Genomic DNA, 11,360 nt, shown 5'->3' on the forward strand with positions numbered 1-11,360 from the left:
GTGTTCTTTGACTCTGTGAGAAGCTTAAGAGGGGCAGGGCCATTTTTGATTTCTGCCCCGAGTGAGGCTAAGAAAACTGAGAGCATCAGAAACAGAGCAGCAGGGCCTGGATTCCTGTCTGACTTTTTTTTTTGTACTGGGGATGGAATTGAACTCAGGACCTTGCACTTGCCAGGCAGGCACGGTGCCACTGATCTAAATCCTTGGCCCTGTTGGACCCTTCACATGACAGATTCTCACTGATGTTTACAGCAAGTTGTGAACAGGAAAGATATGGTCCCCAAGTTAAGGACCACTTGCTAGTGGAGGAGACAGATAATAACCAAGTAAGCCAATAAATAAGTAAGCCAATATATTTCTAGATAATAAGTGCTAAGAAGAAAATAAACTGGGAGATGTAACAGGAAGTGGCTGGGGTGAACTGTGGGGGGCAATGAGGCAAGATGGCCAAGGAGGCCTCTCTGAGGAGGTGACATTTGAGCTGAGACATGAGGGATGAGGAGGCCCTTAGGAAGGAACAAGCTTGGTATGTTTAGATGCATCAGGTTGGGCAGAGCAGTGAGTTAGGGGTTGTGTTAGTCAGGGTTCTCTAAAGGAACAGAACCAGTAGAAAACATAAGTATAATTACGCAAGAGGATTTATGAGGTCAGCTTAGTGGATCATACTCAGAAGAGTCCACAATGGCAGCCTGCAGGAACAGAGGCAGAAAAAGCTACAGTGCCCATCAGTACACTGGAGAGCTGGAGAATCCAGCAGCTGCTCAGCCTGAGTTGGAAGCCGAAGAACAAGAGGGATTGAGGATGTAGCACCAGGCCCAAGTCGGAGGCCTGAAAACTCACTGTAGAGTTGCTGGTGTGCGTCTGCGTTTGAAGGCTGAAGAAACTGGAAACTGATGTCCAAGGGCAATGGAGAAGACTGGAGCTCTTCTAAAACGGGGACACTCCCTTCTTTTGGTTGGTGCCATCCACATCCTAAGTGGGTCTTCCTCCCTCAGTTTGCTAGCCTACGTGTCAGTCATCCACGGACACTCCCAGAACTATGCTTTAGTAATCTTCTAGGTGGTTTTTAGTCCACTGAAGTTGATATGCCATGATTAAGGGTCCTAGGTGGCAAGTGAAGAAAGACATGATCTGAGAGGTGGGAGTGGGTTGGGCTAGGGGGGCTCTTGTCTTGATTTTCCACTTTGATTTTTTTGTGTGTGTGGTGCTGGGGATAGAAACCAGGGCCTCACGCATGCTAGGCAGGCCCCTGCCATTGAGCTATGACCCCAGCCCTGGTGTTCATTTTTTTTTTTTTTTGTACCGGGGATCAAACTCAGGACCTTGTGCTTGGGAGGCAGGCGCCAGAACCACTGAGTTAAATCCCTGGCTGCTGGTGTTCATTTTTAAAGACTCCTTCTGGCTGCCTTGTGGAGAGTGGACTGCAGGGCGGAGAGGAGGTGGCTGCACCTGTCTGAGCAGGAGCTGATGACAGCCTGGGTGAGGATTGAGGCAGTGGCAAGCCAGAAGAGCGGACAGATTGGAGAATGGATTAAATGAGGGATTTTGCCTCCTGCCTTGGCCCTGGGGCAGGAAGAGACTGGTCCCTGTGGCCTCTGGGCCTCCTTCTTACCTCACCTCTTGCTTCCCACTTAGGTGTGTCAAATGTGTCAACAAATACTCCACGCCTGAGGCCCTGGAGCACCACCTGCAGACGGCCACTCACAACTTCCCCTGCCCACACTGCCAGAAGGTGGGTCTGTGGTACCTTTATGCTTGTTATTATGGGTTCTTTGTTCCAGGACTCTGTTCTAAAGTCATCAAATGCAGCGAGTGTTTCAATCACCACTGTGTCAGGGCGTCATTATTTTTGTTTGTTTGTTTGTTTATTTTTGGTACCAGGTATCGAACTCGGGTCCTTGTGCTTGCAGGGCAGGCACAGTGGAACCACTGAGCTAAATCCCCAGCCCCCGTCATTATTTTTGTAAAGTTTATTTGTGTCAGGTCTACAGTTTGGGATTGATTGATACAACAAAAACTTCTGTTAATCTGTACCCCTCCCCCACCAACTCGATCGATCCCTTTTAGTTTCTTTTTAATTTATTTGTTGAAGAAACTGGGCCACAGGTCCTGTGGAGTTTCCCACAGTCTGAGTTTTGCTGATTACATCCCCTGGCGTGTTTATCTTTTTTCCTTATTTTGCTCATTTTTTAACAACCTTACGTGGCAGGTTTTCCAGGACAGCCCTGGTTTACCTTGGCCTCATTCTAGGTGCTTCTAATTATATAGCCTAAGCTTGTGCTTTGGAATTTAAAGGTAGCATGAGTTGAGTGAGAAGCAGGTAGCAGGCGCTGTGCCAAGCATTTTACCAGAATTGACTCAAAGACCCTTAGAAGGAAGACACGCTCTTACTATTCCCATTTTACAGGAGGGGAGGTTGTAATGGGGCCAATGACCAGTGGGACGTCTGGGTTTGTGCCCTTGATCGCTTCTCTATGCCAAACAGATGAATGAGTGTTCATCCTATGCCTAGGTTGAAAAGCGATTTCTGGCTCTTTGTTATCTTTCTATTTGTTTCTTCAGTTGTTAACTTTTTCATTTACTCCTTTGTTTGTCAGTGCTCTGACCCAGGGCCTGACCACGAGGGGAATGAAAGCCCCTCTGCCCTCTTAGAGCCCTGTGTCAGTAAAGGGCTGCCATTCTGTGGGTTAAATGGTGACTTAAAAATGTGGGTGATCTTTCAAAGGCAGAATTGGCTCTGTCTGGCTTGGCGCTGGGGAGCCAGGGAAGACTTCCCACAGGCAGCTCACAGAACCCTGAGTTGAGTCTTGAAGAATCAGTAAGAGTTTGTGAGACTAAGAGAGAAAGTCTGTCTGGGTAGAAGAACAGCCTAGCAGACCCTCAGTGTGGGTGTGTTGTGGCTGGGCTTGCAGGTGAGTGGAGAGCCACAAGGTCCGGAGGGCTAACCTGACACTGGGTCCTGGTCCCTGGGAGACAGGAAGGAAGGCATCTCTACAGGCCTATGAGCTCGGGAAGAGGGCCTAGTGAAGCAGACCTGAAGCCACCCTTCTCCTCCACTAGGTGTTTCCTTGTGAACGCTACCTGCGGCGTCACCTGCCGACCCACGGCAGCGGAGGCAGGTTCAAGTGTCAGGTGTGCAAGAAGTTCTTCCGGCGCGAGCACTACCTCAAACTGCACGCCCACATCCACTCAGGTAGGTGCCCTGTCCCCTGCTTCTACCCCTCCTGGTACCTTTCAGTCCCCCCCTCTCCATCCCCCTCCATCCCTTCCTTTCCTTCCTCCCCACCTCTATCCCCTCTACCTCTTCACCCCTCTTCCTTTCCTTCCTGGGCCTTTTCCTACCTGCCCCACTCAGGAAAAGGCATTCCCACTTTCACTGGAGCAAGATGAATCCTGGAGGCTGGAAGTGGGGTGCTGCTCTTGCTGCAAAATTCCCACCTAAATCGCGACAAGGCTTCCTTTCCTTGCTTCCCCAGTTGAGATATATTGACATTTTATTTTCTTTTAATCTTTAAATTTTTTTATTAGTTAAAAATTTTTAGCTGGGGTATATAGCTCAATGCTTGAATGCTTGCCAGGCACGTGTGAGGCCCTGGGTTTAATCCCCAGAACCACAAAAAAACCCAAAAAACACCAAAAAAACACAAAAAATGTTTTTCTTAATTGAAAAGGATCTAAAGATTAAGAAAACCTAAGGAGAAAAAAAAATCCTTAACAGTACAAAAACATACAGTGAAAACAATCCTGCTCTCCTCAGATGGACAAGCCAATGATTCACAATTCTTTTTTTTACTATAACCTATGCTTAAAAAAAACCCAAAACTACACACACACACACACACACACACACACACACACACGCACACACGCATGCACTCACGCACGCGCGCGCGCGCACACACATACACACCAACCAAGGTGAAGCATGCCTGTAATTCTAGCTACTCAGGAGGCTTGAGATAGGAGGAGTTCAAGTTCAAGGCCAAGGTGTTGCAAGGAATTGCAAGTTCAAGGCCAGTCTGAGTAATTTAGCAAGACCCTGTTTCAAAGTTAAATTTTAAAAGGGCTGGGGGTGTAGCTCAGTGGTAGAGCTCGCCTAGCATGTGCAAGGCCCTGGGTTCAATCCCTAGTACTGAGAAAAATTATGCATTTTGTATTCCAATGTAGTAAATACAGTACTGGGGATCGAACTTGGATCTTTCCGCTTACGAGGCAGGTGGTGGAACCACTGAGCTAAGTCCCCAGCCCTGTTCTGTCCAGTTTTAGTTTTTAAAATAATTACTCCCTGGGTATAGGTGGTGTGAACTCGTAGTCCAGCTCTTTGGGAGGCTGAGGAGGGAGGATCACTTGAGCCCATGGGTTAGACTAGTGTGGGCAACATAGTGGCACCCTGCCTCAAAACAAAATAGACTAAAATCTACTACAGATTGTGACTCACAGTTTGCAATTTTGAATATACTTCTAACTTTGTTACTATCTAGTGGGGGTCTTTTTTTTTTTTGGTATGGGGAATCGAACTCAGGATCCTTGCCAGGCAGGCACGGGTCCACTGAGCTACATCCTTGGCCCCCATTCTATTTTTTTAAAATTAATTTTATTGGTTCCATAGTCAGTTGTCTCTATTGCTTTTATTTATTTATTTATTTATAAAATTAATTTTATTAATTCCATTAGTGTGGGTCATTCTAGTTTTATTTTATATCTATACATCACACTTGCTTACTTTTACATAAATGAGCATATAATACAATGATTATGAACCTTATTTCCTTAATCAGTGTATCATGAAGATGTTCCCAAATAGCACTTTGTTTTTCACACTGGTATAATATTCCCCTGCCCCTACAGATGGTTGGACCCTTAAATTTTTATTATTTTTTGCAGTGCTGGGGAAAGAATGCAGTGCCTTGAGCATGTTAAGCAAGTACCCTGCCATTGAGCTATACCCTAGCTCTAGGCCTTTAAGTTATCTTTCACCCATTAGTTTGTAGAATGCACACTTGGCAAGCCTTTGGGAGTGGACCTGTAGTATTTATTCCCAGCAGTGTAAATGCTAGGTTAAAATGTGTATGTAGCGCCGAGTTTGCTTTGGGGACTATAAAAAGTTCTAGAGATGGATGGAGGTGATGGCTTAGTGATCTTAATGCCACTGAGCTGTACATTTAAAGATAGCCAAAATGGTAAATTTAATGGTATGTATATTTTATAACATTAAAAAAGAAGTATATGCATTGTAATTTTGATAGATATTACTAAATTGCTTTCTTTGCTTTTTAAAATTTTTATTTGGGTGCTGGGCATTGAACCCAGGCCTTTATGTGCATTCTACCACTGAGCTATGCCACAGTCTCTCTCTATGGTTTTTAAAATTATTTTTCTTTCTTTTTTTTTTTTTTTAGAGTAGGAAAAATTTATTGAGAGAAAGATAGCTTCTATCTAAGAAAGACAGAGGGGGACTGGAAAATGGGTTAACCCTTAAAATTATTTTTCAAAAGTAATATGCATTGATTGTAAAAGTGGAAGCAATATAGATACTTAAAACCTTTTTTAAAAAAAAATAGTTTCACTACAACTGGCCTTGAACTCACAGTGATGCTCCTGCCTCAGCCTTCCAAGTGCTGGGATTATAGGCAAGCACCACCACGCCCACCCATGAAGTAAAATGTTAAATTCCCCTTTCAAATCCTATTTGCTGCTGACAATTTGGTGCTCCCTCCCCCAGTCTTTCCCTCTGCATCTTTGTTGTATATAAAACAGACACACATGCCAGGTGTGGTGGTGCACACCTGTAATCCCTGCACTTGGGAGGCTAAAACAAGAGGATCACTGTAAGTTCAAGGCCAACCTGGGCTACATAGTGAGTTCAAGGCCAATCTGAAATACACAGCAAGACCTTGTCTCATAAAACACATACATACATACATACACACATACATACATAGAAACCACATATAACTAGGTTTTCTTGAGGTATAGGGATTGCACTTTTTCCTAACAAAGGGACCACGTGAAGCTGTTCTATAGCTTTCTTTTCTCTCTAGCACTATGGCCAGTAGAATCTTTCCAGATGAGGGAACATAGATTCCCTTAAGCTTCTTAATGACTGCAGAGTGTTCTAATGTGAGGACCAGACTTTCTGTAACCAACTAGGTTGGCATCTTTCAAAGTACTTTGTTCATTCCAGAGAACAAATAACGGAAGGCAATCATATCAGCCTGGGAACAGTCCTTTTCTTTCCAGAGGGCAGGTTGTGACCCCACAGCTCAGTGAGCGCCTCTCTTGAGGTACCATGGGGTCCTCAGGTGACCCCTGACCTCATCAGATGGAACCTGCACTCCCAGGAGGGGTTTAGTAGCAGGAAGGTCCAGGACAGCACAGGTGGCTTTGAATCACACAGCTGGTCTGGAATCCTCGATGCATGGGTGCAGTGTAGACTGTGGGTGAGTCACTTCTTCTCTCTGAGCTATGAGATGCTTAGCTGTGAGATGGGGATAATGAAAGTTCTTAGCTTGTGGTTGGTTGGAAGGATTTGGTTAGACAGAGTGTGGTTTCCCCCCGTTCAGGGACCCCCTGGCTTTATTTCATCCACTACTCAGGCTGTGCCCCAGACTCGTGCTGGACTCCTCTGTCCCTCTGGTCTGTCAGGGAGGGTCACTCATCGCACTGGTCCCACCTGGCCCTCAGTATGCTCTCCTCCTGCCACCAGAGGGGCCCAAGGTCTTCAGTCATGTATCCATATCCTCCCCACCCCATGCCTTCTGGCTGCTTCTCATCTGGCTGGGTAAAAGCCAGACCCTTTTCCTTGGTGGTGCAGGTCCTCTCCATTGGGCCCTGCCTTGATGACCTCAGTTGCCTCTGTCTCCCCCTACACTTCTCCATCCCAGCTTCACTAGTCCCTTGCTGTCCCTCTGGTGCCCAAGCATGTTCCTGCCCTGGGCCTTTGCCCTTGCTTCCCTTCTGCCTGGTACACTCACCCAGATTCCGCCTGGCCTCCTCCCTGCGACCTTGGGTCTCTCCTGTATTGTCTCAGCAGAGACTCTGACCAGCTTATCTAGAACAGCCCCCTGTCCATGGTGTGAGTCTTCCAGCTGAGGGAGGCAGGAGGATTGTTTGAGCTTAGGAGTTCAAGGCCAGCCTAGGCAACAGAGTGAGACCCCATCTCAAAAAACAACAACAACCCTCTCTTCTCCTTGGCGAAACAAAGTCAGAAGGAATAAGAAAGGCTATTTTCCCCCACACCACTTCCCTGGGGGAGTAGCTGCCCTCCTTGGGCCCCAAGTTCAGACTCCTTTGGGATCCTCACTCTCCCTGCCTGTGTCTCCTGCAGGCGAGAAGCCCTACAAATGCTCGGTGTGTGAATCTGCGTTCAACCGCAAGGACAAACTGAAGAGACACATGCTGATCCATGAGCCCTTCAAGAAGTACAAATGCCCCTTCTCGTGAGTGGGGACTGCCATGCAGGCGGGCAGAGAGGGCTGAGATGGGGATGGGGGACCAAAGGATAACCTCACTGTCCACCCTGCATTCTTGCCCAGCCCCCAGGGTGACAAGGGTGTCCCATGTGTCCAGGGCTAGTGGAGGGACCAGCAAGAGAGCTCTCTCTTGCCGAGCTCCCTCTGACTGGTGGTTTTGGGTTTCAGGACACACACAGGCTGCAATAAGGAGTTTAACCGACCAGACAAGCTGAAGGCTCACATCCTGTCCCACTCTGGTAAGGGGCCTGGGGCCTTTGTGGGTGTCTGGCTCAGTGTAGGGTCCCTGGGATAGACAGGCCAGCAGGAGGTGGAGCAGACTGCCCCCCCCAGGTTTATTGTCTCTGTACAGTCTGGCCTACAGGCTTGACCTGCTGTGGGCTGGAAGCCAGGCTGTGTTCTGGAGATGAACCACAGTCCCCCAGTCCAAGGGGAACCCCCCAAGAGACAACAGAATCAGACTGGCACCCAGTGGTGTAGGGGTATGAATTGGGCACTATCCAAGGTGTGGCTGGGAGGTTCCTTAGCAGTGCAGGGTTCTCTGGCTCCTGTTTCCCAGGGGCTCCCGGAGTTGCCGAGCTGACATTCCACGTGTACTTCAGCAGGCTTTTCAGCCTGGGTACCACTGACGTTTTGGGCTGGATAATTCTGTCACGGGAGGTGTGGTGTTTAGCAGCCTCTTAGCTTCTACCCACTAGATGTCAGTGGCATCCCCCCTGGAGTGTGACAACCACAAGTGTCTCCAAGCACGGCCCAAAGTCCCCTGGCAGAGTCTCCTCTGTTGGAGAACCAGTGGTTTGCAGGAAGGATTTAGTGGCTAAAGTGTTCCGGAAATCTCAGAAAGAAATACAAGGAAATACAGAATTCGGGTAAAATAATAAAAGTTCTACTTGCAAGCAGGTGGGACTGCTAGAAACTGGTCTGGTTAGTATCCATGTGCCCCTTTGTTCAACTTTTCCTTTTTATGTCCTTTTTAGCCATTATCTTATCCCTAGCGGTCTTTGATGTGTAAATACAATTCCAGTTCCTATTTACAAGTCACAGACACAAGATAGGCTCATATACATTGTAAATTCACCCAGGCATTGCAACTTTGTTAGGTTAATGAAGTTACTGGTTAGAGTAAGATAACAATCACCTTAAACAGGAAGAGTAAATCTTAAAGGAACATACTACTTATTTTGCTTTGACAACTACCTTAACATTCAATCAACTAAGTTATCTAAAACTTTTCCCTATCAAAAGAAAGTTTGAAAACCAGGAAAGTAGATCAGGAATGGAGACAGAGAGCCTGGGTTTGAGCCTTGACACTGATCTCTCCTGCTGGGGGGCCTCAGCATACCGCTGCCTGAGTCCCCTAAGGAGGCTGAGGGGCCAGTGGCATCTGTGAAAGGTCCCTGACCCAGGGTAGATGTGGGCTGGAGCTGATCTCAGGGTGCCATGAGGCACCAGTGATTCATTGTATGTGTGACGCTTGAGTCCCAGCCCCATCTCAGGCAGTGGCTGTGCCATGGGGCGTCAGATAGGGAGAACCCCATTCGGGCCTTATGCAGAAGCTGAGCCTACAGGGGGAGACTGAAAATGAACAGTAAACAAGGACTCAACGACACTGAGTGCAGGGATGGAAAGAAACGGAGATGGCAGAGAAGGAAGAGTGTGGGGATCAGGGAGGTCCCGGAGGAGCTGAGTGCCAGGGGATGAGCCAGCAAACAGCTTTGCAGGGAGATTGAGCCTCGTGGCAGGGAGACACAGGGTTGTTTGAAACCAGGAAAGATACTGAGCACAGGGAACAGGGTGTAGAGGGAGAGAGGGGGTGGGACGGAGGGCTGAGGGGGATGGTCAGTTAGCACCCCCTTTTGTAGGAAACTTGGGTGATCAACTGAGACTTTGGAGCAGTGAGTGTCGTCATGCTCGTTTGTGTGTTTGGCAAAGACACCCCCAGCTCGCTATAGGGAATGGTGAGGGCCAGGTGAGGCAGAGGAGATGGCTGCCTCTGATCATCTGGATGAGAGACGATGGGGCCCTGCAAAGTTCGTCAAGGCTTAGGGGTTGAGCAGGCTCTTGGAGGCAGAGAAAGCAGGAAGTGCAGCAGCCCAGGGGCAGGAGTCAGCATAGTGCACTGGCGAAGAGTGTGTGGCTGAGAGAAGGTAGGACGTGAGAGTAGAGGGGGCAGGGCCAGATGACGCGGGTGCTTGTAGGGAGGACTGAATTTGTCTGGGCAGGCACTATTGCAGGGTTGGGTCTCAGAGTGAGGATCTGGTGCCTTTTCCTTTTCCTGACACCCCCTTGTCCCCAGGCATGAAGCTCCACAAGTGCGCACTGTGCAGCAAGTCCTTCAGCCGCCGCGCCCACCTGGCCGAGCACGAGCGTGCCCACACGGGCAACTACAAGTTCCGCTGTGCGGGCTGCGCCAAGGGCTTTTCCCGCCACAAATACCTCAAAGATCACCGCTGCCGCCTTGGCCCCCAAAAGGACAAGGACCTGCAGACCCGGAGGCCCCCCCGGAGGAGGGCAGCTCCCCGCAGTGGCAGCAGCAGTGGGGGGCCCAAGATGGTGACCCCCTTGCCCGACCCACTGGGGCTGGAGGAGCTGAAGGACACAGGGGCCGGGCCAGTGCCTGAGGTCACCCCAGGCAAGCCACCCTTCTCGGAGCCTGACGCCGTGCTGTCCATTGTTGTGGGCAGCACAGTGGGCGGTGACCCGGAGCTGGTGGTGCCTGGGCATGCCGAGGGGCTAGGCTCCAACCTGGCATTGGCTGAGCTGCAGGCCGGGGCTGAGGGCCCATGTGCCATGCTCGCGGTACCTGTCTACATCCAGGCCTCTGAGTGAGGCAGACTTGGCCTGTGGAGTTCACTTCCTGAGCAACTGATACTCATGCTTGGATCTGGCTCCTGGGGTCAGCCAGGGATCCTTCCCAGTGCAAGTGAGCTGCTCGCACAAGTTTTATGGGATGCCATTCCTAAGCCCTGGCCTGTGGCTGCTCTTCCGTGTCCCTGTTCTCTGGGATGTCCTGCAGCATCCTAGGATTGGGGAAGGACCACAGCAGCTCCTGGGCAGCAATCGCAAGAGAGAGGGCCAGAGCCTGAACAGCCCAGCTGGTGGTCCAACCACCTGAAGGAGAAGATAGAATGGTCTCGCCCACCCCTCCTCCAGGAAGCCTGAGTGGCCTCCAGTCAGGCTGCTCTTCAGGAGGCTGGATATGATCAGAGAGTCCTTGTCTGTTAGATCTTCTCCATTCGGGTTCTTCACAGCTTCCATAGACAGCTGTGAAGTCAGCATCTGGAGGCACTCAAGCGGCATGGTTAGAGTGCAGCTAGGAGCCAGATCTGGCTTCAAATCCCAGTTGCCATGCACTTGCTGTGTGACCATGGGCAAATCACCACACCTCTGAGCCCTGTGTTCCTTGTCTATACAATGGGGCTTACAGTTGCACTACCTCCAAGGGTTATCTTGGTGATCTAGTGTGATGAAATGTGCAAAGGACTTGGCAGGGTGCCTGGGAGTTGGAAAGTGCTCAATAAATGTTTTTATCACTCTGGCCCCAGCCTTGGGAGTTCCTTTCTCAGCCCCCACATGGCAGCACTCCCCTCTGAAGCATAGGGAGCTGAGAATCCCCACAGCCCTGGTCCTAGAGAGTCATACAGAGGAGGAGCAGGTGCCCCCTGGACCAAGATTATGGGGTCTGTGTGAGCACCCTGGGAAGGAGGTTTGTACTCTTATGTGAAAGTTCAGAATCCCAGTGAACCCCAGTCCTTCGGATTCAAAACTTCTGATGGAAGCCAGAAGTGCACCTGAGCAGGCCTCTGTGTGGCCACCCTGCCCTGCCCTCCCACCCTCTACTGGCAGCCAGTGCAGGAAGGGGCAAAGCAGGCAAGGGAAAAGGCCCCC

At 49.6% G+C, this 11,360-nt stretch overlaps 1 protein-coding gene across 1 annotated transcript in view; it reads left to right on the forward strand.

The window, feature by feature from the left end:
* Positions 1 to 11,010, forward strand: part of Znf341 (zinc finger protein 341) — a 47,364-nt gene extending 36,354 nt beyond the window's left edge. Inside the window, exons 11-15 of the mRNA XM_004867927.3 lie at positions 1,636 to 1,732; positions 3,061 to 3,193; positions 7,328 to 7,439; positions 7,641 to 7,711; positions 9,769 to 11,010. Of these exons, the coding sequence (XP_004867984.2) occupies positions 1,636 to 1,732; positions 3,061 to 3,193; positions 7,328 to 7,439; positions 7,641 to 7,711; positions 9,769 to 10,301 (946 nt within the window). The 3' untranslated portion in view covers positions 10,302 to 11,010. The remainder of the gene's footprint in view (positions 1 to 1,635; positions 1,733 to 3,060; positions 3,194 to 7,327; positions 7,440 to 7,640; positions 7,712 to 9,768) is intronic.
* The last annotated feature ends 350 nt before the right edge of the window (positions 11,011 to 11,360 follow it).

This window comes from Heterocephalus glaber, unplaced genomic scaffold (assembly GCF_053883595.1).
Source record: "Heterocephalus glaber isolate CG9 unplaced genomic scaffold, H.glaber_assembly_v1.0 deba00001532, whole genome shotgun sequence".
NCBI classification, from domain to species: domain Eukaryota; kingdom Metazoa; phylum Chordata; class Mammalia; order Rodentia; family Bathyergidae; genus Heterocephalus; species Heterocephalus glaber.